We start from the raw sequence: 27,666 nt of genomic DNA on the forward strand, positions 1-27,666 counted from the left end.
ATTCACCCAAAAATATGGTTGCTCTGTGTACAGTTCCCAAATGAATGGAATGTGACACTTCACCTCATGCGTTTTTGGCGCTTTTTGTGCTCTGGTAAAGCTACAGGTGTGATAAAGACGTAAAAAGCTCACACAATCTCACATCTGTCACGATAAATTGTCTTTACGTTAACATTCCCTCAGAACATTAGCAGACAGTGCAGGATTGTAGAGAAGGCTGTGCACTTGAATTACGGCATTTCATTCTTTGAGTACTGTACATCACTTTCAGGCATGAACCTTTCTTAATTGGGACAAGCAGAAGCCCAAACCTGAAGGAGACCATTAAGGTGTGTACATCCAATCACGTGCTCAGCTCAGCCTTGCACAATGCTATTGCCACTAATGATGCTGTGCTGTAGCTAACTAGGAATTATTAATTAAACAGCAGCCATCTTCCCTTTTAAGACTGCATGAATACATCTAAACAAAAAGTTGTATTGTCAGCCTTTATGCACACTCACCACATGCCTGTTTGCCTCAGGGAACAGTAATACAGGCTTTCTAAAAAAAATTATTGCCACAATGTCTCCTATTTTAATGAGGCCAGACTGCTTCCATGCCATAAATGATTGAGACACATCCTTTGTGAGAACTATTTAAACAACGCCTCCAAGAACAGAAGAGTAATTGCACAGAACTTGTAAACCGAAACCCCAAACTCATTACTGTCAGCACTGTTTTTTCACAATGCATTAAGTGGCATCCTTCAAGTTCAGCCTTCTCTTATCCACGAGCAAAGAAACTACAATGGCAAAATTTGCTCTAACCATCACCTAGAGGCTACTTTTAATCATGAAAAAGAAAAGACGTGAAAAAGCCGAGGAACTTAAATGACCCTTGCTTTATGCTTGTTGGCCCCTTTCAGCAAGGTCACATGCCAGCAAAACGACATGCCTAAAAGAGAAACTGGAATGGTGGTTCCACCCGCTATGACATGTAGGCCTCAAGAGTTACGCTTTATCAGCAGAAGCAAAATGTACATCTATTACTTACATACTCCTTGCCCTCTAATTGCACGAGAGAGAAGTGGTTCTTTATGAACAGGGAAAAGTTGGCGCTATATTCTGCAGCCTTTAAGGGAGCACGGCCCGGCACCAGACACACAAATAACTGAACAAGCACAAACATCTAAAGAAAAGCCTATCTGCAGATAGGAGGTAAACATCTAAAACACTACACCTATTTCTGAACTTAAATCTCATAAAGTTAATGAGCTAAGAGCCTTTCAAAATTTTTAGCAACTTAACACTGACACATGTGACAATAAAAATGTATTGTGGTGAAGTCTTATCCACACTTCCACAGACAGCTGAAATGCTCGTGAAATGCTAAGGCTATGATTTAGGGTGCCAAGGCTTTCATTGCATGACTCTGACAGTGACTGCATTTTTCAGACCAGACTTCCTTGGAAGAAACCAGGCTTCAAACAAACTTTTATAAATCCAGTCAAAGAATGAAGGAACTGCGTTTAAATGTGAACACAGTCAATGCTAAGCCTCACCGAGGCATATCCCCTGGCTTATTAATGTATTCGTTACCTGGTGGCTTCTGGGGCGCTGGTTTTCCCAGACCTTCGAGTGGTATGTCTTCGCCACGCTGCACTGCCTTGTACCACTCCCGCTGCTGACGAGAGTCCAGATGATTCATCCGGCTGCCAGTTTTGCGAATCAGTGTTGAGTCAGACTCATAGCCATCACTCAGAGTGCTGCAACGGTAGAGTAACAAAGTAAGAAATATTTTTTTCCCACTCAAAAACATTTGTGCCAAGACCCCAGTCGATGCCACCAGGTGTCTGTGAGGAACCTCACAGCAATGCAGACTTTTGAAAGCGTGTCCCTCTAGCTTTACAGCCATACAGGGGAGTCTCAACAATTGAAAATTCTCGCAAAGGCAATGAATGACCTTAGTGTAACAATGCTTTCAGACAACCCTGTGGCTGGACTGTGAAATTTATTTACACCTAGCAAACATCCACGGAACTCAGCCTTTACACAGTGCTCCCACCTAACCAGGATTGAGTATTCAAAGAACTCATGCCTCATGCACAGCATGAGACTCTAGCTAATGTCATGCTGTCATACATTTAAAGCGTGATTAGGAATAAATTTTTATTCTCCAATGAACTAATTTGGAATCTGTCACTGATTATTGAATTTGTGGCACATGCAGAAAGGTGCTCCACAAGGAAATCCCACCACAGAGCAAATAAAACTACAACTGACGTCTACCTTAATCAAACCATGTGAGCTGGCTGAATTATATGGCAGATGGAATTGAAAGAAAGGGTGAAAGAGTACGCAACTTTTCATCATTTACAAAAAAAAGTGTAAGCATGTGTTGCACTCTGAACTTAGAGGCACTGAAAGGCAGCTACAGTTGACTTCCATTAATTTGACCTTGATGGGGCCAATGGAATAGATTGAATTATCGGGCAAGTCGAATTAAAAAAGGCAGAAAAAACATCCACATCCATCGCTGCTTCATTCGGCAGTATTTACAGACTAACACATCCTCGAATCTGCCATGCACATAGTTTTTATGGGTTCACAAGAAAACAATGTGTGCATACACACAAAAAACAAGGTCAAATATTTTGATGCAAGTGCTTTAGGATTGAAATAAAGTAATGCAAGGCCCATATAAATTCATTGCTACAGGCTGGAGCCATCAGATGGGAACAAATCAAGCTAACAATTTACCTAAAGCTGAACTCCCGGAAGTCCATGGTATGCTCAAAGTCATACCATCGACCAGGAGCAAAATGTGCTGAACACTGGAGCTATGTTGCAGCACCTCACTACTAGCCATGTGTAACTGCAGCTGCAGACTTGGCTGCACTGTGGAATAGGCCCACAGCAGGCACTACCAAATGCATAATCCTTAAAGAGGCTTTGCAACACTTTTTGAACAAGGTACAGTTTCATTCAAAAGACTGCCTGCTTTCTCCTTCAGTTTCGTGAAATTCCCACCACTTTTCGTGCATATTGTTACGAGACTGCGCGCAATGGGACAAAGCTGACGTTGACCATTTGGGTGAAGACGACGACGATTGAAGAGATTGTCTTTTGGCCATCTTGGCAGCGCTACAGCCCGCTGTAGATATTTTGTAAATATATTTTCAGTTATACCATTTCCCGTGACAATATTATTACACATTTTTGAACAAGATGGCCCATGGCCAAATTTCTTTTACAACATAGTGCCTCAGCCAGAGCAACAGTGGAGAAATCTCCTCAATAATATTGTGGTTGTACCCTGTGGTGACGAAGAATGATACCACTGCGCCAATTCTATGACCCCTACAGCTAGTGGCGCGATGAGTGATAACGCCACACAATCTCAGCCATGCCAATGCAAAGCACAGTGATGATGGGCAGAGGAACACAGTGCACATCACTCCATGTGGGCACAGTTTCAAGCACAGTTCAAATGAGGGAAAGGCCATGAGGGTGTGACAGCAGCCGATAGATAGTTCTGCCCACATAAGGTGATGTCAAGAACTTGTTTGTTATAGCCAGCGCTTGTGGGGCATTTATAATCGCAGTCAAGCCCGGTCGGGACCAACTGCGATAAAGTCTGCCCCATGTGACACCCATATTAGAAAATACTCCAGAGAAGATGCCCTTTAATGCCAGACATTTCACACCTTTCACAAAATGTGTACCAGAGCCCCTTTAAATGTGTCTTTGAGTTACAAGCAATCTGAATTGAGTGCCTTTGCTGCTTGAGGAAAATTTTAACAAATCAATATTTTTCAGAACTAAAAGTTCAATTCATCATCATCATTCAGAAGCAAATCACGAGCCGAGTGGACAGGATGATGTGTGCAGATCGGCAGAACAGGACACAAGCCCACAGCCTCTAAGCCATCATGCGCCCAATGCGACATTGGGTGCAAGATGAAATGAGTGCCAAACATCACCAATCACAAGCTAAGTCCATATCACTTAAGAACTTCAGGAGGATAAATAATAAATAAATTATGGGGTTTTACATGCCAAAACCACGATCTGATTATGAGGCACGCCGTAGTGGGGGACTCCGAAAATTTGGACCACCTGGGGTTCTTTAACGTGCACCTAAATCTAAGTACACGGGTGTTTTCGCATTTCGCCCCTATCGAAATGCGGCCGCCGTGGCTGGGATTCGATCCCGCGACCTCATGCTCAGCAGCCCAACACCATAGCCACTGAGCAACCACGGCGGGTAACTTCACGAGGAGGTGCTTGGGCGAAGCAAATGACAGCATGTCTTGCAAGGCTTAGATCCACCTGCAGTCAACAACATTCTCTTCCTCCTTCTTTCAGAACTGACCCATTAGGCATTTCTTAACAGTCCATAACTCTACAACTAAAATTTATCCTGTTACCTCTGCACTTCAGATATAAACTAGATTGTTTTTACTGAAGAATCCAGTTCACTAATACAAGAGGTAAAGCTTGTCTAAGTTTTGCTTGAATGACCTGTGTCAGTTTCACCACCCTGCAATATGATAGCGAAAAAAAAAAGCATATTCTTGGCCTTAACCCTTTAACACAGCTCCTACGCACTAATTATTTTACTATGCATCAGTTAAATTTACTAATGGAAGTTGTACTGTACTTACTACTTTGGCTTTGGTGTGTCCAAAGGAGGCAAGTATCGAGAGCTCTAAAAAAGAAAAGATTGAAAGAAAACTTCAACTTAATAGTACAAATGTAAAAAAGAAAGAAAAAACAAATATGAGATCATATCCAAACCTGCAAGTCTGAATTTCTACCAGCATTCACAAATACAGTCAAACGTCGTTATAACGAAATGTATATAACGAAATAAGGGATATAACGATATTCCCCTTGATATCTCCATAGAGATTAATAGTGCAGTACATGCAATAATGGATATAAAGATGTAATAAATATAATGAAGTAATTCTAGCTCTCCCTTCAACTTCGTTATGATGAAGTTTTACTGTAATTAGATATAAACAATGCTTACTAAACGTGGTATTGCCACTAAAGTTCACAGTATGTTTGCACCACTGACTGCACAAGCCACAACAGTACAGTAGTACCCTACATTATGCATCCCCAGCCCAAGTGACTTTTCGCATTTCAAAGTGTAGCGTACAACACAAGTTTATAGATGCTGCATACATTTTGCATAATTTCGAGACTCAAAAAGCATCTGGTAGAGGCAGGTATAAGGCTGTGGATGGCCTGACCACGAGAATCTTGCCTTCACATGCGGCTTCACTTAAGTGCAATGTGCCCTGCTGTAAAGTCAAAGCTGAAGGCAAACTTGTGTATACACTCTCTCCGCCCTCCATCTTCCTCAAACTTTTGTATTTTCATTTTTCATGTGGGTATACACATAAAAGTACAGTGTCTAGAATATACTTTTTAGCATGCAAAGTGCTCTGTTTGTTTTATCAACACATATTACCAAATAAAAAATCAGCACAAAAGCACATAATGCACTAGTGCGATCAAAGTGTCTCCTTGTATTTAATTTTCAGAAGCACAAGTTGATATCAGGAAGTCGGTTTTCAATTTGTTATACCTGGCCTTCATAAGCAATGATATGGAACATTCTTTTCACTACGGCTGTGAGCTCCGCTGGCTAGCACTCCCAAGGCTAATCTTGTACACATACAGAAATGCGCAAGGAAGTGTGCGGTAGGATGGCCTGCCATGGTAGCTTAAGTGGTAAAGCACCACGCGCATAATGCGAAACATGTGGTTTCAGCTCCCCTTTGTGGCAAGTTATCTTTTCATCCACTTTCATATCTTTTTTATTTCTACATTTCAATGAAACATAATAAATAATTGTCCCTGTGCCTTCACTGGCTTTACCGTCTGCTTTTGCATACGGTTATCCGGAAAGTTTGTTGTTAAATCTTACTGAATTTTAGAGCCTAGCTCATTTGTAGACATCACACGCACACACTAATGCTTGAACTGTGAAAAACTGACTGATACTCACAAAGGCCGCCTCTCTTTCCGCAATCGATGAGTGGCCAGGTTCATATTCTTCTATACTGCGTGGCTGAATCTTGTAGGAGCTAGGCATTGTGGACAGGCTACCCCAACGAGACACACAAAAGAAACATGAGTACTGATTGGTGCAATAGCCAGGATTTATTGTACACATTAACCGCACATACTTCGCATTCTCAGTTCAAGAAATTTGGCATACCCTTATCAGAAGGACTGCTTCCAGCAGTGGGGCACACAATAAGCAGCTGTGCTTTGCAGGTGCACGAAACTGCTCTTACAATACAGTCTCTGAATGTCTCGTTATCAGGCAATGGGCAAACCACACACCACAACCAATATACAGTGGAACCTAGTTCATTCCAACTCCAAGGGGACCGGAAAATTATTCGAGTAAAACAGAGTTCGAACAAAAGAGAGCTCCTTTGAATATCGCGCTCAATAAAATATGCGGCATAGCGCCCAACAGAGTCACCAACCGGTAATTTGAAATCTGAAGGAATTGCGTAAAAGTCCAAATAAATGAAGTGACAAATATAAAATTCGTCAGAAAATTAGTCTTTATTCCACAAGCGGCCACAAAAGCTGGTCAACGTGTTGCTGCACGCATGCACATATGTTTGCATGTGGCCTTTCAGGTCTGTACTTTTACCACTGTCATGGCTGTTGCTACAGGCAGGTGAAAGAAAGTACAGTGTCCAAATGCACCAAATCTCCATCCCCTGCAAGTGAAACAGACGATGACTGTGCTCCAATAATCGTATGATCGCGGGTTTCTTCGCAACAGGCACTGTGTCTGACAGTTCCCTCACTTAATTGCTACCCCCTTCATTGGAGACATAGAGGTTGGAGATGATGCTGTTTGAAGCTGCTTAACGTTTGTGACCCGATAAAAATTTGCAATAGCAGTCAAAGAAGTCGCCCACCACTGGGTTGCAATCTAATACGTAAAGGAACAAACCTGGATGCACGGAACTTGCACGACAAACTGCAAATACAGTCCTTCACAACTTAGCGGCTTGGACTGGCTTGCGCCGTGTTTTGTATGAAGTCAGTTATAACTAGATTGACTAGGCAGATTGTTGCTTGCAGTTTCGAGGAGGCGCCCATGCTCTATCAGAATATCGCTTTACTGCTCGACTTGGTCAACTTGGTGGCTTAATTGGCACATGGCTGTGCAGGCAGAGCCTAAATTTTAAGTGTTGCACTGTAAGGTGTCTGAAATTTCCTTGAAGCTGTCCGAATTATTGGTCGGCGACTGTACCATATCACCGAGGCCTAGTGCCTTACTATGCATTGTTTGGAAGCACTGTATCAGAAATTGTGGATCCATGAGTGCAGCTTGTGGAAATCTTCCGAGTCCCATGACCGCCGCATGCATGGCGAACGTCACGTCGGGCGCATGTGCGCCAGGCAAGGTGAGGAGAGGGGAAGCTTTCCTTTCGCGGGCGGCGCATGGGAATCGCAAGCGCTATCAGCGCCACCGGGTGTGTCACGTGAGATCCCTCTGACATCGCCAGAGTCTCTTTGGTCCCCAACAAGCGGTGATAGCGGAAGGCTCTGCCGCCACTCCCGTATTCCCACAAGTGGTTAGTCAACCACGTTCATGCCGCGGCCGCCTGTGTTTCCCAGTTGGTAAGTCGGAATCCCTTCTTTACCTAGTGTATTATTATCTTCGAGGGAGCCCTCAGCAATGTCAACTATAGCTAGCTGGCATGCTCAAAGTGTTAGTTGCAGTCGTAATAAATGTTGTCCGAGTGTACACGTGGTTGTCGTCTATTATTTCCTTGAGCTTGTACCGGACTACACTTGATGGGCAGGCATGCGCCAACCGTGGGGCTCGGTGTGCCAAGGCAAAAAGCCGTTGGCATTCCCCCCCTTTTCCCGACAAGCTAACTTGAGCTGGGAATGCAAAGAGAAGAATATTCGCATTGGTGTGCCGCATAGAGTACACATTATCAGATAACGCCATAGCATTAGCGCTGATCATTCATTGGTGATGCGGAACACTTTAATAGTCCAATTCTTCACAGCATCATTAATTTGCTTATCCACTGAAGTGCAGCACGCAATGACAGTACGCTAAAACGCTGCTCACGTGGCACTTTGCCACAGTTCAGTGGAGAGGCAGTGCTTGTGCTGTGGCCCTAACGTATCACGTAAAGCTAAGAGGCTCAATTTCTGCGGTAAGCATCATGGCGGTGGCTGGCGATGCATCGGACTTTGGCCTTTGGCTCAAGTTTGTCCGTGAGAGCGAGAAGCTTTGCTTGAAACAAGCAACCATTGCCCGATTCTAGGAATTGGAAATTGCGGGAGTTTTTCCCTATTCAAATCCATGTAACTCTGCCGGGACCAACTGACCAGTTCAAATTATCCATCAATTCGAATTAGGAGACTTCACTATAGGCCTACTATATCACATCATTTTTACACAATCCACCAATTCATATATGCAATGTGTACATTGCACACAGTCATAGCCGCTAAAGCTTCACAGTGTGCAGGCCCTGGATACAATTATCTTGAAGACACATGGAGTTTTCATTCTGTTTCTATCAGTATATATTATATACAGTCAAACCTCATTAATACGTAGTCGGCCGGGAACGATGTATAGATACGCACTAAACAATGCACGAATTAACCACCAACGCCAGTTTAGCAGCTACTTACCGGCCGAAAAAGAACTATATCACGATGCTCTGAAACACACGGACTCAGACACACTTTATTTGCGGGTAGGCAGCAAAAAATTTCACTTGCCGCCGCCATGGTGGGCTTGCTGCAACGACGGCATTTTCGAACTCAATAAGGCCGCGAGCCAGTTTGTCCATGAGGCCCCGCTTACTAACTAAATTAACAAGCACGGTGTAACACGCGCTCAGTTAAACATGAACACATCTGGCTCGATGACCGCAGAAATTTGCTCACAAAATGCTGGAGTGCGGAGACACGGTAGCAGTTCGCTTCAACACGAACTAGACGTCGAAAGCACAGCACATACGAAGCAACCGGCACTAGTTGCACTTTGTCTGCAGATCACTTTGAAGATGAGGCCCGCGCGGGCGCGCACTTTTTCCAGGTCACAGATCGCTTTCAACATACAGCGGCCGCCGCCGAAGTAACCCTCGCCCTTTCTCAGCTCCCTCGCCGTGCCTCGCGCACTTCCGTCCAACCTTTCTCCCTCGTGCACGCAAGATCGAGTCTGCTGACCCTCGCAAGCTTTCACTCGTACATTACTGAGAGCTAATCTCGAAGGCCATGCTTTTGTGCGCAGCTATCGGCAATAGCTGTATGAGCAAGAAATACGTCATCGCTGGCGACTGTCGTCCGGGCGTCGCAACTCGATAATCAAACGTCTGCGCACATGAGATTTTGCCGATTTTGTGCCTGTGCATGTAGAACAAGAAAGAAAAACAATTCGAACTAACCGTGTGGTGGACAATGAGTGACTACGGCTTAAGCGGTCAGCCACTACATGGGGTTCAATGGGGGCTGGGTGGGAGAATCGTCGCAACTATGTTTAAACCGCAATTACACATAAGCGGGTACGTATTAACGAGACTTGACTGTACCAAGATATTTTCACAATTTATTTATATAATTTGATATATCTGGCCTTGGTTGCATTTCCACCCAAGAGCATGTGTCCAATTCAAATTCTCTGGCAAATAACATTTTAGCAGTGCCTGTGATAAAATGTTATGCGATATCACAAGGTGACTGCAACAACCTACGAACATGAACCATTTTACTGCACTTCACCTCAAGAGACACAAAGTCCCTTAATTCCTGTAAACAAAACAGGTAATAACTGTTGATGAACCCAGAACTCAATAAAGTAAGCCTCCCCAATGTCCTTCACACACAAGATTTAAGCTTGAAGTGGCTGAGGGCTTTTTAGCAAACATACTGGGGGCTGAAAGCAATCATTTCAGCATTTATGATTGCAGAGGAACATTAGTTTTTTTGTTCATTTTGGAGATGAAGGAGAAAACATAAAACACTGAAGAAAACAGAGATGGCAGTGGCTGTGGATCGTCAGCCTCTATGTATCAACTATGGTGCTCTGTTAATTGAGCAACCTACAGTGGCTGATGTTCCACTTTCTGTCAATGACAAGAGACGAGCCAGCATATTTGTAATAGCAACTGATATGAAAAAGAAAGCAGCTGCTCTCACCCGTTTGCATAACTCCTGTTGATGGCCCTCTTGGCTCCCTTCCCACCAAACATGGGCCGATCTTGGGGAAAGGAAGATACATCAGAACGGCATAAGCATGCAGCAATTCCTGCTAATTAGCAGTAATTGCTGCTTGCTGCATGCAACAAGTACAACCTTGTTGATGCATTACGAGTTCCTACCATCTTACATGTCAGCAAGTTCCATAACACAGGATTAAAAGCACTTGCTTGCTTCGACAGTTGTGAAGTAACAATAAATTTCTAACATTCTGCATACACTGGGGCATTCTTAACCCAAATGTTCTATGACAACTTTTATAGTTGGTAGCCATGCAGCATATTAATTTTGGTGTAAAATAACTATTTATTTACCATAATTAGTTCAGACAAGTGCAGGTACTTGAAAAATTATTGGTTCAACTTTTCCCCTACTCATAGAAGCCTGGTTCTTTGGCACCTATTTTTTGGGCCAGCTTCAAATCAGTCTAACAAGCATTGTCCTCAAATTATGAAAATGAAATATAAAACTCCACCTTAAACAACTCTTAACCAATTAAACTTGTCTGACCACAAGTTTGATGCCATTTTTCAGAAGCATATTCCATTTACTTTTATTACAGCAGCTAAACATCTGTGTCGAGAACTTAGAAACAGAGTAAAAAAAATGGAAGTCTCTACTCACCATCATCTCTTGAGAAATCTGGCTCCGACATGTATCCATCACTGTGTTGATTACCTTAAGAAACAAACAGAGGTGACACAAAGTTAAAAAAAAACACAATGCACAGTACAGTAAGCATCTAAAGGTAGCCAGGACTGAAGGTCATTCCTTTGAAGATAGCTCCCTTTGAAGTTAGCTCACACAAGAAATTTTTTGTCGTGAGCAATCAAGTCAACGCATGCCAAGCACTGGCAATAAAAGCAGTAATCATGCTTTCACGAAACTTCAGAAAATGGAGCCAAGACATACCACAGGACTGTAGCAAACACACATATGAGTATTTAGCAGGAAAAATGGGCAAGGGTCTAGTATGTGTTGCACAACGGCGGCCGGTTTCCTAAAGTAAGCTTTGCTATACGGTTTTCTTAAAGTCAGCTTTGTCACAATACATTCATAAGTTGCAGTAAAGCATACAAATGCCACGAAGGCAGTTTTGGTATTGTGTCCGATTGCAATGTGTAGGCAATTTTCGGTATGATTTTTAAAGACACAAAAAGGGGAGGGGGGGGAGGCTGCAATTGTGGTCTGCAATGCGAGTACCATGCATCTAGCGTTTGGTCCTTTATGCGCTAAAGAGCAACATCGTTCCAGGAGACTCCTTTGATTGCTATTACGCTGTTTTGTCTCTCAGAATAATCAAGAAGCTTCAAGTGGCGCCAACTGTATACCCTCAATGTGTGGATGACAAGGACGGCGATTAAAGACATTGACTGTTGCGAAGAAACCCGTGAATATTTCGTTATCAGAGTGCGCTCAACCTCGGTTTAAGTTGCCAAGGGATAGAGATTGAGTGCATGGATTCACTGTACTTTCATCGCTCTGCAGCAACAGCATGATAATGGTCATAAGACCGGCTGACCAGGTCACAGGCAAGCATATGTGCACACAGCAATGTGTTGACAAGCTTTGTTGGCCACTTGTGGAACACAGTAGCTAATTTTCTTGCAATTTCAATATTTTCGACTCCAGATTATTCAAACTCCGCTGAGTCCGAATTATCCCCCCCCCCCCAGTCGGACACTGTATATAACTTCATTAAACATAAAATAAATCAGGTATTCTTGTATAGCTTGCTGAAGGAAATCCAATGAATCAGGAGTCAATGATGGTCTAGTGTATGAACCCCCATCCTAGCATATCTCTACTGAAAATTTATTCCAGCAAGGCCCTAATGGTAGTGCACAAGTTCACAATGTCTGAAATGAATAAATGAAGCACAGAAATGGCACGCATATTTTTTATATTACCCAAATATATGAACATAAAAGTAACATGACAATGTTGGGAAACAAAGTGGAGACCGTAAGTAGTGCTGGATGTGATGGGCAACTGTGAAGATACTCTGTTACATGTAAGATTTTCTAAACAGCAGAGTGGAATGACACCATCATCCTATATGACACATGCTGAAATGTTTCACAGCATAGCTTTCAAGGGCATATGATATATGGGATAATATAAAGCCAGTACAAGGTAACCTTTTGTGAGCCACCAGTGCCATCTGTCTCCCTGTCCTGTCCAATTGCAACCAAGTGAACAAAGGAAGTAAAGAAAGATGTATACAACCTAAACCTTGCATTTGGAAGAGTGCAGTGTAGGTAAACAAAGAAAAATTATCAGAGCTTCCTGTATGTCTATGAACACATGAATAAGGTGGCCAGACGCCCCCCGATTTAGCGCAGGACATGTCCTGCTTTTACTGCCATGGTCCCGCTGTCCCACGGCTTACATGTGGGATGATGTTTTGTCCTGCTTTGGCATCTGCGGACCCCGAAGTTGGCTCGAAATACCTGTCCCATGGTAGGTCTAGGGACCATACCTGTGGTGCCGAATAGGCTGTTCACTTCGAGTGTGGTGGCACCAGCATCAAAAAGAATGAAGAGGCAGGCCGCAAAACTGGTCTTATGTTATGTGGTACAGCCAGATACACAGGGACATAGTGGCTGCTTTCTTCCTAGGTACGTCGTCTCACTGCTCATTCTGTGGGAAGATCTGTGAGCTTTCATTTCTGCATTTTACTGTGAAACATTCACACATAAGTTGTCTTCCTATCATGCAATGTGGTCATGAGAATTCTACATCGCAAGTCACCAGTGGTGCTATTAAAAGAACAGTAAGGACAGGCACTGAATGAGGTGGGACCAGTAGATTACTCTTTTGGATCTCTCCGCATTAGCTCACAAGAAAAAGGTGCCTTATTAGGAGCCAATGGAAGACACGCTTTGTGCTTTGGATTTCATGCCCAAACCGTGGCACTAAGTACGTAGAGTGACTTTAGAAATCGCATGCAATTTTTTTAGGATTCAATCGGCACTCCTTCAGATGGAAAAGTCCACAAAAGCAGCCAGGTCAAGTTTTCAACTCTTTATGAATGCGAAATAATTTTTAAAAAGTTCTCAGGATTGACTAACCTCAGCCAGAAACTGCCGTTATGTGTTCCATCAGTGAAAGCACTTTAGAGTCTCTGAGGTATTTGAGTCAAAACATTTGCCTCAGTTTCTACCACACCAAATCTCCAGTCTGAGTACAAGTTGCTCATTTGCCAAGGGGATGTGTGATTAAGCAATTTAACTTAATTTTTTTTATATGGTGTCCCTGTAAGGCTAGACATGATGAATGAAATTTGAGCACAGGAAGACTTAATGTTTGATACAGTCGTATAATGGAAAGCAGCATGCCATTTTAATATATGGGTGACAACGAGTTAAGTTTCATGCAACAGCCTCAAATGGGAGGCTAGCAGTACGTTCAAATAAATAAATTAGAAGTACAAACTTTTATGCTCCAACATATACAGGAATATAAAAATGTGTGTTCTGTGGCCAATCGTCGACAGCCAGAAACTGTGCAGCGAAATGTTTCCTCTAAGATAGCATAACCAACAACAAACCTTCACTCATATTCACACAGGCACCATCCAGAGCTTTTAACATCATATTAAGTTTCCAATTCCTAGAAAAAGAATTAAACAGAAAAGACAGCACAATAAATATTGTCTGTCATAAAAAAGGTAAATAAATGTTCGCTTAATGCTGTACGTGGATGCATGCTAACAGCATTTTATGGGGTTGAAATGTTTACTGACCTCTCCTTCTGTAGTCAACAACAGTCTGGTAGTCACCTACACAGGAACAGGAAAAACAGAACAATTGATCGAATTTCTTTGTGAGTGAGAGTGAAATGAAAAGGCGCATTGAGTAAAAGCTTCACCCGGAAAATTTGAAGTCTACAAGGCACCAAGCTGAAGAAGAAACTTCCTCGAAAATCTGTGACCCAACTTGTTCACTGCCACAAACACTTCAAGTGCACGAGTGCAAGAGCACACTTACTGGACATTTACACAGGGCAGCCAGATTTTACAACCACTGCTACAAGAAGTGCACAAAGAAATGTTCACAATATTGAATAGAAATAAAATGTACCCTGTTCATTACTGAGTCAAAAATTTCATATTGAAAACTTTTAAATGTCAGAGTGATTCTGCAATGCTGTTACTATAGTGCCTAGTGTACGTATAAAAGTTTCATACTTAATAAAAATACATGCTTACAGTCTCATACCTGCCAGCGCATGAGCTTTATTATTCGTAAAGATCCTCAGGAAGGGATGAATAGCACACCTTTTTTAAAAGTCTGCCATGAGCACACATCTTTTGTGAGAGACATATGCACTTTATCTGACGATTTACCTTCAGACGCAGCAGACAAGCCGCAGCAAACTTGGAACAGCACTTACTGATAAGCAACACATTGTTTCTTTTTAGATCACAGCGGCTTTTTCAGCGCCTGTGTTGCTGCTGGTTTTGCCTGGCTCAGGAACTTGCTTGAGTAAACTTGCTTTAAGCTAGTACATATCGAGCATCCTTTCATCATCAGAAGACTTCGAAGTGCATAAAGGCCAATGAGCAATACTCTGTTGGGGTCTTGTTTGTAGTACTAAATATTCGTTCCCATTCAGACCCCCCCCCCCCACCCTTCATTACTCTGAAGAATCGGCAAGATCCCCAGGATTGTTGGGAACTTCCGTAACCCGTCCATACCTTGAATATTTCCTACTTGATAATGCCGCATCTTGGTTTGGTCAGTACGTCCAACTAAAGTTTGAGTTCGCAAGTTTACCGACTCAAATGCAACTCGAGTTTCGTAAAACTTTCCCGCAACAGTTGTATAATCTCAGAACAAGCCCAAATTTGTAAACTTCATGAAAAATTTAGGAGTTGGTAGGCATGTGGTCAAGAACGCAGGCCTTCTACTTATGCTAAAGAGCAGTGTAACTAATGGCACCTGGAAACTCAGCCACAAACACTCAGTTCTTGCTGTAGTGTCTTATAGGGTATTTTCTCCTGTAAGTCAGATCCATGGTGCACATGGAGGTTGCTCACTGACTGAACATGGACGGTAGCAGTTTCCTTCGGCTTTGCAAAATAACTTGCACCAACCTAATGAGGACTGCAACATATTTTGGCTGCTAAAAGACTTATCTCAATTTATGGCACCTTAATTCTTATACCTTTATTGTAGCCTACCACGTTTCCACCATCAATGATACAGGTGCCACCATGACGTAAACTTTAGTTCGAGCTTTGAGTAACAAATATCAGCAGTGATTTCAAATGTTGTTAGTAGTACTACATAACAACTGTGAGCATCTAGTTATGTTTAGTTCCTTTGTTCTATTATAAACATGGCATCTTCTGACCTATTACTTAATTAAAAGCTGCCCAGTGTAGTTCTCTCGCAGCTTTCTCCACTTCTGAGAATGGCATTACATCTTCTGAAGGACACAAATCAGCATTTTTTACCATTAAGCTATTATGGCAGAAGTTATGCCATAACATCATATCATCTACCTAATAGTTAATGTGTGCTGTACTGTTCTCAATGTTTATTATCACGAGGCTTTCTTCTCTGTTTGCAGAGCTACCATTCACATTATAGGAACAGACATTTCGAGACAAGATCATTTATTGAGCATACAGTGGTACAGTTTCTTCCCCTGACAAGAGTTCAATTCACCACGTATATGAATTCTAGCTGAGACATGTGAGCACACATCATTATGCTAAGCAGATTACATTGTGGAAACATATAGATGTGCACCATGGGGGCTGTGGCTGCCAATGTTGGCAACTGACTTACAAGTTGGGCTTTTTGTTACTTGCAATAATGATAATGCAATAATAAAAACGAGGCATAAATCAACAGTTGAAGCACAAACAAGATGCCAATGGCTGGGTGGTGCGGATAGAGTACCACTGCATGAATTAAAACAGATATGGCAGTGGCAGCTTAATGTATGTTTGAAGAATAAACAATAAAGGAACCTTCTTCTTTCTGGGGTTTTACACCCCAAAACCAGTTCTGATTATGAGGCACGCCGTAGTGAAGGGCTCTGGATTAATTTTCACCACCTGGGGTTCTTTAACGTGCACTATAACGCAAGCACACGGGCGTTTTTGCATTTCGCCTCCATCGAAATGATGAGCGATAAAGGAACCTAAAACTGCAAAATTCTGAAAAAGCTTTATCTGACTGTTGAACCATAATTTCTTGTGCTATGTTCTCCTTCAAAGATTAAAAAATAAATTGTGGGGTTTCACGACCGGAAACTGTGCAGTGGGTTATGAGGGACATCGTAGTGAAGGGCTCTGGATTAATTCTGGCCACCTGGGGTCCTTTAACATGCATCAAATGCACAGTACATGAGCGTATTTGCATTCCACCCCCATCGGCATGCAGCCGACGCGATTGGCATCAAAGCCACAACATCGTGCTCAGCAGTGCAATGCCACAGCCCCTGAGGCGCAAGAAAATTGCTATGTATTTCAATAAAAAGGAGTGAGTGTAAAAAAGCTGCACCATGTTACAGTTTAGATCAATATTTTGTGTATACAGTCACACCTCACTTTGGAGCAAGGAAGCTGTGCTCGAACTGCAACAGACTGCAAATGCATCAAGCCCACAACTGTGAAATTTATGGGCACGCTCGACTCTCTTGCACCCCCTTGTGTTGTTTTCCCCACATGGCTCTCACATCTCCTGTAATCTGGCTCGCCCGTGTAGCTAAGTACCACCGGCGGTCAGTGAAGTTGCAGAATAGTACAAGAGATGGCACGAGTGTTGCGCTGCTAACGCCACCTAACGGCAGGGTTACTCGGGCGCAAAAGGGAGTAGCCTCTTTTTGTTTGGCTTGGGGTTGGCAGAGTACGGGGACTTGTGCACATGTCGGCACACTCTGCGGTGCCGTCTCGCGAGGCTTTGGAGCAGGGCACCGGGAAGGGCGAACTCAATCGTTTGAGCGCACCGCCATTTGCATGACTGTGCACACAAACGATAAGGTGTTTCCAGCATGGAGGGGAACATATTCGCTCGATATCCTGTCGTGGTGAGTCGGACCTCCTAGATACATCTACGCCCATCGGCATGTTCTATTGATAGTAATTTAGCTAGCTGGCATTGGTGTGTGAAAGGTGCAATAAATGCCCTTTTGATTGTCTGCACTACTGTACTGTTGTTCCTTTGTCCCAGGAGCACGCTTGAGACCCTGCAAACTTTACTAAGTAACCTTCAGAAAGTTTGATAAACTTTACTATGTGAAGCAAAAGAAACATTGAAGCCACCAGCTAAACAAAGAAACTTACCATTTCCATACTTATGTAGTCGTTTGAACATGGTCTTGTACCAATCACTGGCATACTCGTCCTTGACATTCTGTAACAAAAGTGGTAAAACAGCCTACCTTAAAACTTGGAACCTCAGGTAACATTTTTGTGATAAACCATACATAAGTGCCCCAAGTACAACTCACTGGCTTGTGTCAATGTAAGCCAGTCGCACTACTTTTACCTCATTTTCAGAACCAAGTTGAAATACTAAGAACCACTTACTTGTATGCCTTCAGACAGTTCTAGAATTTACATACAAAAATCAGTAATACACCAGCAGCAGTGCTAGTCTGGAGAACATAAGAAAGCAGCGTCACCTTTACCAGAACTTAACAAGAAATATCAAGAGCCTCCGTTAAAGGCGTACTGACGTGATGCTTTCGAATGTTCATTTCTGGCATTACATGAAGGTCCAGGACCTCGAAACCCTAAATAAGATACAAGCAATACTTCGAGCATCCTAAATAATTTAATATAATATCTTTTCTGCAACCCAGTTTCTGTTTCGCCTTCCATGAGGATGTGTCGTGATATCACGACACAGAAGGTGGTCATGAGGGAGCAGGCCATTGTGACGATTTGACACTCACTCCGGTTCGCACAGTCTGCTATGCTCCTACCTACATTGCCCTTCACAATAATTAGCAGCATAGGAGGCAACTGAGTAGGCAGCAGTGAGTGTCAAAACCTTGCAAAGCCCTGCACCCACATGACCACCTCCTGCACCATGACATCACGACACTGTATAACCTCCTGGGAAACGACACTGAAACTAGGTTGTAGAAAACCATTGTATATATTAAATTATTTAGGACACTCTAAGTTTTGCCAGTATTTGTTTTATGGCTCACTAAATGCAAAAAAAAATGAAGTTGGAAGTATCGTGTCAGTACTCTAAAAGAAATCGGAAAACGTCGGAATAGTCAGACGACAAGGTGAGTAGTTTTGCATGTGATTTCCAAACTAAACAGCAGTTCCGCTGTGGCTCATACCAGAGGCACTTCACATTGAAGAACAGCAGCAGCAGAAAGTGAGAATACAAATGGCTAGGTTAGTATGACAAAACCCAAATGTCCAATCAGGGGCAACACGCACCCAATTTGTTGTTCCATGTCAAGCCGATCTGTTAAAACCCTACCACAAACTGCATGCTGCTTATGACAACTACCATTCTCAACATAAGGTTTGCAGCAAGTGCTGTGTGTATTAAAATTTTAACCTAAAAAAAAAATCTGGCAGTAAATGTGTAACCAACCTCCTATACTACTACCAAAATGTCATAAGAGTTTTAAGCTTACCTGCATTAGCAATTTCTTTCCATTCTTTCATAAAAAGCCTGCTTAACAGTATGACTCAGCTAAAGTCTTTTTACTACCTGCTCATCCCAATACACTGCAACAAAGCGAGTGACGAGCTCAGCTTGTCATGGATTAAAACACATCTGTCAGGCTGCTGCTGACAAGCTAGGTTCATCAAGTGGCTTCTAACTACACTTACTGACACAAGACTGTCACAAATGTTCCACTAAGAAGAGTTCCATATGCTTCTACATGCCAGCTTTCTGCTGCTTTTCAGTGGTCACAACGATGATGGCAGGAGAAAAACAGAGAAAACGGCTGGCAATGCTAGAACAACTTTGGTTACTTCTCGTGGTAATAGAATGACAGCTCACAAGAAAGTTTCTGCCTTGGAGAGTTCCCTTCACCATCATACAAGGCACTATCAATTCATAAGTTGCGGCACAAGCACACTAGTATGTAACAGCATATATGTCACCTGCTGTAAATGGGCATTTGAGTGGCAATGCAGCCTGCAGCAGTTAAGCTATACACAAAGACTTCCATTGTGTTTAGCTGCCATTACATGACACTGTTCTCTTTGCTCACTGCAGGCCAGACAGCCAGGCAAAGCACTGCTGCCAAGTGTAGCAGCCCCTGATCCTGACGGCGAAAACGAGCGCATCGATGCCACTTGTGAAACTTAAGGATAAACAAGCATTCATTTTTTTTTACAGGAAATACCTGTGCAAATTGAACAACAGACAAGTGCCTATGTTCTTGATAACAGGAAGCTATGAAAATTAAATAAAGTGAACAAGACACGTTGATCCAACAATGTAAACCATGTAAATGCCATTGTTAAATTATCGAAGAGGAACTTCGTACCTAATTAACTTGTCTTAAGGATTTGAAAACGGTGCACACAGAGGAAAAATAAAGCAAGAAAGTCCTAGTGGTAACCACATACAAAGCAGCGAAGGTATGTGGAATCACGGCCGAGCAAAACGAGAATCATTCATGACCCCTGCATTAGCGGCCCAATCAATGAACCACAGTTTGTACAACATCATATTAGCAAGCAACCTGGCCTCCAAGGCCAGCCATCTTAAGTAGTCTGTAAGCTTAGCCTCCAAACGATGGCACGCACCGAAAATAAAGAGGCATACTGACAGACAAAATGCAAGCAATTCAAGAAAAAAGATAGAAAAACACAGATGCCTCAAAGGGTTAGTGGTTAAAGCTACACTGCACAAGCAACAACATGACCTCACACACATCTAATTCCTGACCATCCCCAGCAAAGTACATTGCTGACATAAATAAAATAAACAATATAAGCAAACACAACTGCTCAGAAAATCTGCCATATTGCAGGTTCTCTTGGCCATCACTAAAACCAGGGGCAGGACAAAGCTTGGACAGCTCACGTCAGTGCCCAGAGGTCAGATGAAAGCAGTGACAAGAGCTGAACACTTGCTGCCGCTGGCTCTAACTACAGCTCCAAATAAAGCATGGAAAAAAAATGTATGCTTAGTATTGGCATATGGTACTTATCATTAGGGCTGGACGTAAATTGCAGACTGGTAACCTTTTATCAATTAATTAGTGCTTCATTCAGTTAATTTTGTTACACTATATTGAAAGAAAGCTACAATGCCTTGAATTATATAATTCTTCCATACAAACTGAGGAGCTGAAATCAAGTAAAAGGAACTAATGGCCCTTCACAACCCCCGAGGACTGCCAACTCTTTTTGTATCTGCCTCTGTGCTACGCTTTATCATAATACTAAACCGACAAACTATGCATCTGCAATTCCGACACTTACAAAACAACTTCTTTTTTCTCCCAGCCAGTAAAGGATATGAGCTAGCTGTGCATCCATAGTGGACAATTAGACCCTTATATGCATAGGTGCGCACCAGGCTACACAGCATAGTCCGCATGAGCAAGAAAAGTACCAATTTCATTGAAATAATAATAATAATAATAATGGCAGGGACTTGATACCAGAAGAAATTAACACTACGAACATTCTGCCTGCACAGCTTCAGCTCTTCGTTTCAATGAAACCAAAGTAGCACACAAGTCCTGGCATATGCCACTGTTAACACTAATCATAACAGAAGATCACGAAGAATTAGCAAGAGACCATAAAAAGAAATTAGCTCTTACACACTTTTGTTAATGACCCCATTCTCTGTGCAGTTACTAAATGCAGCACTTTGGTTATGCCTGAACAAGAGGACAACATCAAAGCAAGCGGCACCGACTGCCAAGTTAGCAAAATAACCAGTTAGAGTTATTGGTGCAGGTGATTGTGCAGCCAGCCCTGTTAAAGACTTTTTTTTACATGTAATACGAAATAACGAAGTGTGAAGTGAATTATGAAAGGCTCTCTCTTTTCTTTTTTTCTCAGTGTTCTCGGCATTATATAGATACAACAGTTCTACGATTGACAAAGCTTGACCTCGACACTGTCGGCTCACAAATCCTGCCTCAGAAATTATGCCCTGGCAATGCTTCGATAGATTTTCACAAACTGAATGGCACTTATTACTGATTTTTCTCTTTGGCACTGCTTAATGGATCACCAAACATGCCAAGTTCATACAAGAAGCTATGAGCACGACACACATGACATAAATATTTCTGAAGAATGTGCATTGCTACAAAGAAAGAGTAAAAAATAAATAGGAAGTCTTTGAGCAACTCATTCAGAGATCAAACGAAAGGATCACTAGAAGGAAAGTATCAGTTTGTCTGAGAAGAGGCAGGTATAGGTCTCTGCAAAGGTGGAGCTTACCTGGTACCTCCTCTCCTGCGATGTCGCGATAAGCAACCAGAACGCCATGAAAAAATGATAAGCGATCACAGTCAGAAATCCAGAGACGGAAGCGCGCACACCTCAGCTTCAACACGGACCACGCGAAATTGCGTGGAAACAAACCAGAAGCATGTGACAGGAAACAGCGAGAGTAGCAGTGAAGAAATGAAGTGACTAATGAAGAGGAAAGGAAATTGATGTCCAAAAGAGAAGAGCCACAGATGAATGCAAAATACAGTTAAACCTGGACATAACGAAATTGACAAATTCCCGAAAAACTTCGTTATAAAGAGGATTTCGCTATATGCAGGATCAGCACGAAAATTCAAAAAAGAAACGCTTACCGTATTTCCTCGATTCTAACGCGCCCTCAATTGTAACGCGCACCCGTTTTCGTCGAAGCACTCATCCTTGGAATGTCACACCAGGTACCGGAGGCGTGGACGCGTGTCATTTGGCACAAGCACAAGGCATCGGAAACGAAGAGCGAGCGTCCCGATGGCGTCATAGCGTTGTGTAGTGTTACAGTAAAACCTCGCTGTTACGTTTCCGGGGGCTGCGTTTTCCCGGTTGTTCGTTTTCAGCCAGTCCCGGCACAGCTCCCATAGAATCCAATGCATTGGTAACTGTTGCGTCGCAACTGTGGGACCGTTCCCGCATCATACGCTGCGAACTGCCACCCCGCGCCGGCCCGAGCGGCCATTTTGACTTTTCATGTCGCTTGGCTTGGTGGCTTGACGATGGCATTAATGCGGCCGCCCAAAGTGCCGGGGGTGACAACTATGACGTATTTTCGGTTTCCACCAGCAAGTATGGCCCTTGAGATCTGTATTTGCTATACAAAGATGGTGTCTATGACGCGTTGTGGCCCTAAAATTGGTTTTGGCTCATAGATATTCATCCAAGGGCGATAACGCAGTCGCCGCGCGCCGTATGCTGTATGTGCGAGTGAACACGTGTGAGGGGAGCCGACGACCGCGTCTAAATCTCGCACACGCAAGAAAAGCCGGGAGGAAGTGCGCCTTCTTCCGTTGCGCTCGAGGCACCGGCAAGGGAGCGAGGGGGGAGGGATAGCGGAGCGGCGTTGTACTGTACTCTGGCATCAACTGCATACTGCGCGGTGGCATGCGGGCCGTATCTTGAAAACGATCTGCGTTGAGGCAGAGTCTAGCAGTGTATGTGCGTCGGCGGCTCGTAGCTTTGTGCGTGCTGTGTTCTCGGCGCTCAGTTTGCATTGAAGCGATAGACAACAGCACAAAGGTCACTTCGCTCGCGTCTCCAGCGGCGCTTCCACACGCCGCCAGCGTTTGACAGCGCGTGTCCGCGCTCATCAAGTGTGATGTGTCACTGTGTGTACCAGTGCGTCGGCAACATCAACTGGAAAACGAGAGAGTGCCGGCTTGGTGGGCTAGACCAGCTGCAGCAAGCGGCAGGATCAGGTTTAAATGAAGGGAGGGGGAAAGGTCACGCCCGCAGCGGCAAGATCGCCGGGTCGAGGGATGCAGGCCCGCCTCGGACACGTGCGCTCGCTTCGCATTCCGTCGCGACGGAGAAGGTGCTTCCGGTTGCTGCTCGCGCAAAAATGACAAAATTTGGGGCGAAATCTCTAGGTTGTCGGAGGGGAAAATTCGTTATATCGAGAGGGTCTCCCGCTGCCACTTCGTTACGTAGAGGTCTCAAATACGTGTGCTTCTATGGAGTAATGGCGGGGAATAGAAAAACTTCGTTATATCCAGGAATTTGTTATATGGAGGTTCGTTATAAGCAGGTTTAACTGTATGCAGGTTAATGAGGGCAGCAAATGAGCTTCAACTGCAGGTTGCAAGAAAGAAAAAGAAGCTACTAGCAGAATAATAAGCTGCAGTCTGTGCAAGGAGGGCCAGTGTTCGAGCCAAAGCAGCAAGGTTAAATTTAAAAAAATTGAAAAAACACAAAATGCTCCAACAGTGAAAGTGAGGAACAGAAGCCATGCACAACAGGACAGCACTTTTCACACTGCGCCGATCCGGGCGTTCAGTATGCAGAGAAGCCATGACAGAATCACACTGCTGCGACGTGCAACCATTCATGTATTCAATGCAAAATGTCTTAAATGCCAGTCAATTGTGTGCCGCAACGAAAGAAAAGAAACATGCACTGCAAAGCTACACACTCAAAACAACAAAGAGACAAAGAAAGCCAACAACAACACTAGTGATAACAAAAACTCTTTTTCTACGACAGAATGACACATGAAAAATTTCACGCAACAGAATATGCCAAAGAAACAGTACAAGAACCGTGAACATATTCCAGCAAAAAAGAGATACAAACAGTTCTTACAAACATGCACCACCACTGCTAGAACAGCTTCACCAAGCACAGAGTTGAAAACATAAAAGAGGAACTAGTTCAACGATAACTAAAAAATTAAAGTCTCAGTACTTTAACAAGATCCCCTTTATGCTCCACGGCATAAACAAAGACTGAGAGGAAGTAAATTGCAACTAAAAGTTTTCTTTTTCTTGTCTTTCATCAACTGCTCTTCCAATGTATTAAAGGGCCCTCTCTTGCATCATCTATAATAAAGATGGCATAAAGCTAATAAGCTAACAAAGGGACACCACAAGTCTCCCAGACTGTCTTTCAATCCTCATCCCCTACAGAATTTCAGGACAGTAAGGTTTCACTCTGCAAGCATCCGTTCTCTTAAACAACCAAACAGATCACTTTCATCTTCATTAAAACTGGCCTCTCAATTCAGTAAAAACTAACAGCTAAGCATACACCACTGTTGCTTATTCGATGAAAATATTAAACTTTAGCTTAGAATGATATCAGTGTTGCTGTTGATTTCAATGACAACCAAACTAGTCCATATGAGGTTTTGATTTATCAAAGCAAGATGACATTTAGCTAGCTCTGAACACCAATATTATGCTGAGGGAAGGACAACACAGCAATGCCACGCATATTTTGAGCTTTGTCAAATTAAAGAAAAACAATCTAAATATAACAGCCACCTCCCTTCTCATTTTCCTCTTAATGTAGTGCTAATTTACTCAATACTAATTACAGTGTGTGAAGATAACCACCAAATCCTGCTTTATAACAACCTTTGTAACAAGAATCCAGTGCATGTTTTGTTACGATGTTATAATTTAGAAAAATGTCCCACTCTGAACTACAGTTTCTAAGATAAAATTTCAGTATGAATCTTTTACATGGAGTTTATTCTGAAAATGAAAAATGAAGGCCCAAGTTGGAAAAGATCTGCGCTCTCGTGAGTGCACACTACTGGCTTCACTCAGTATGGGCTATTCACACAGTCATGAACTAGCTACTTCAGACCCCACCATTCAATCAAGAGAGTTAGACAGAGTTAGATTTACATTCACCTAATTGCAAAGGCAACACATGCACAAACCAGAACCCTCATTTTAGTCCACGAGCGGTGGCATCCATTGACTGTCTTTTACTCACAGTGCGCAGTCCTACAGGGATGCCATTTATGGTGGGCCCAATGCCCTCGTACTTCGGCGGTGCAGGGATGGTGGTGCGGTGTCCCGATGACACCTCCTTCACTGTAGGCATAGCATAGTAGGTGTCTGTGTGCACCCTGTCACCATCCACTGTCACCCTCTGGTCGTACACATAGGGCTCGTTTGGTCGTGCACCGGGTCGCCGAGGGTCTGCAAGTGCAAGACCGGCAGACTCAGCCAAGCAGCCGTACCCGAAGCTTCAAAACCACATTTCATGGAGTTGGGTCTGTGCCCGTGGCTCCAGCTTCCACACAGAAAAACGCATGAAACTTCCCCATGCAGAATGAAACTTGGGGCACTGTGTACACTCTGGCGCCTACTGCACGAGATAGGCCCTGAAGACAGCCACCAGGTGTTGTCCATGTAGGATTCAGGATATGATACATGAAACAACTTGTGTGAAATTTCAAATATGAATTGAACCCCAGTCTTGTTTATTATATCAGTACTTCAATTTCAGAATTTCATTTCGAGTATTCGTTTCTGGTTGGATAAGCAGCAAAGAAATGGCTGTCAGAACCCTTTGCAAGACATCTTCAACAGTCCGTTTTGAATCCAGCTGAAGTGAAAATCCTTAACCATTCTTGAAGACACTGCTCAGGACAGTGCTTCAGGAGGCATTGTTGTTGTGCAGAAGCATAGGTATCTGTGGATCAGTAAATTATTTTTGCACAACATCTCCCACTAATTTGATCAAAGCTGCTTCCTCTTTAGTCTACCTGCATGTCTATTTGGTCAGTTTAGGTTAAATTTGTCAAATTGGCTGGATTACGTGAAGAGGCGGACACCACGTGAACGAAAAATTCTGGTGACGCTAGCTATTTAACAAAACTTCAATAATTAAATTCATAGCTACGCATTCACTTTAGGGCACATGTCGAAATTATCGAACTGAAGTCATACAGCAATAAAGTCACATCCACCTCTCAGAAATTCTGTGCTTAGTATCAGTTCCGACAAATATGTCCTCAAAATCTGTGGCGAAATGCACTGATGGTCCAGTTAACACTCAGCGACGCTGCATTTTTCTACAGTGTTGAATAGTGTTAGGTAGAACGTCAATGCTAATTGCCACAGAGTTTGAGGACATATTTTTCAAAACTGGTACTAAGCACAGGATTTCTTATGAATGGTATGGCAGTTGCTAGTCAATGAAGTAAAACTAAAAAAGCGCAAGAAAGAAAGGCATGGACAAGACTGAACAGCACAAGTGCTCTGCTGTTCTGCTCTACTGTTCAGTCTTGTCTGTGCCTCTTCTACACTCTTTTAGTTTTACTCCCTATCATGAACTGACTAGCCCAACAACAAGTCTTGCTAAGCTAGTCAATGCTCCATGTACAGTCGCGATCAAAAGTTTAGGGACCAAAGGTGCCGCGATTTTTCATTTTTGTTTCGCAGCCTGGGCATTCCAGTTGATGAAGAGTGCACGCATACGCGTGCATGTTTGATTAATACGATGTATTAAACCAATTGCAGGCCGCAGAGCTGTGCTTGATATTAAATTTTTTGATGGTGACGTGGTCCTAAACTTTTGATCACGAGTGTACATCTGTTTTTGGCCTAGCACTAATTGTCATTGCACTGGTATCCAGGAACCTGGACTATGCTATGCCAACCAGTCAGAGTTTCCACTTTATTGATGTCGTTTGTGCTTTAGTCATACTTCATCAAAAAACTTGTGTCATCAATGAGACATGAATATCTGCTTGAATGGCCCATACATCCTACTTTATAGTAATAACAGTGCAACAGATGAGACAGAGCAAGGAGGATCACAAAGAGTCTGCATCATCTGCCTTGCTTTGTCCCGTCATTAGTGGTGTTATTACAATGTTGAATTGAACCAACTAGCCCAACTTTGTAAGCTCATTGACAAGTCCTAATTAGATGAGCTTTATTTGTTGACACTCTGCTGCAACTACATAAATTTATGCAAGCAGTGCTAGTGTGTCATGGATGGCAATTTTGTGCCCTAACCCACAAGTGTACTTGAAAACAAGACACATATGAGCCATGTTGCTTGCAGCCACTGAAAGGCAACTATGAAATATGCCAGTCTGCTCAGCACTTGGCAGGAATGAGCATTACAATGTTCCCACATACATATCTAAGGTATTGAGCACATGGTCAATGCCAAAAATGACATGCAAACACACCATTTGCTTCATAAGAGGTGACAGGCACAGAAATACATACCTCATAATTGTTAATAACTTTCATCAGCGCTACCTTTCACAGTTTTTAGCACTGCATGCTGCTTTCTTCAATGCTATGCCATTGAGTAATATTCTAAAGTGCTATTGTCAAAAGATATGGCTGTCTAAGTTCTAACAGCAGTGTATGGGCCCATACAGCTGCTAATAATAATGCATTCATGCGTTGCTATAGCAGTTATGAGGAGGAGGAAATAACTTTATTGAGTCCTGAGGAACCCTTCCCCACCCACTCTTGG

At 43.0% G+C, this 27,666-nt stretch overlaps 1 protein-coding gene across 9 annotated transcripts in view; it reads right to left on the reverse strand.

Annotated features, from left to right (window-relative positions):
* Positions 1-27,666, reverse strand: part of LOC119437740 (sorbin and SH3 domain-containing protein 1-like) — a 266,626-nt gene that overhangs the window by 61,534 nt on the left and 177,426 nt on the right. For 8 of the 9 annotated variants that reach the window (XM_049660831.1, XM_037704713.2, XM_037704711.2 and 5 more), the window contains 9 exons: positions 25,156-25,364; positions 21,673-21,687; positions 17,563-17,632; positions 14,008-14,043; positions 10,884-10,937; positions 10,200-10,260; positions 6,007-6,103; positions 4,649-4,692; positions 1,581-1,747 (listed from right to left, as the gene is read on the reverse strand). In XM_049660831.1, the coding sequence (XP_049516788.1) occupies positions 1,581-1,747; positions 4,649-4,692; positions 6,007-6,103; positions 10,200-10,260; positions 10,884-10,937; positions 14,008-14,043; positions 17,563-17,632; positions 21,673-21,687; positions 25,156-25,364 (753 nt within the window). The remainder of the gene's footprint in view (positions 1-1,580; positions 1,748-4,648; positions 4,693-6,006; positions 6,104-10,199; positions 10,261-10,883; positions 10,938-14,007; positions 14,044-17,562; positions 17,633-21,672; positions 21,688-25,155; positions 25,365-27,666) is intronic. The other variant, XM_037704712.2, reaches the window with a different exon arrangement.

This window comes from Dermacentor silvarum, chromosome 1, assembly GCF_013339745.2.
Source record: "Dermacentor silvarum isolate Dsil-2018 chromosome 1, BIME_Dsil_1.4, whole genome shotgun sequence".
NCBI lineage: Eukaryota > Metazoa > Arthropoda > Arachnida > Ixodida > Ixodidae > Dermacentor > Dermacentor silvarum.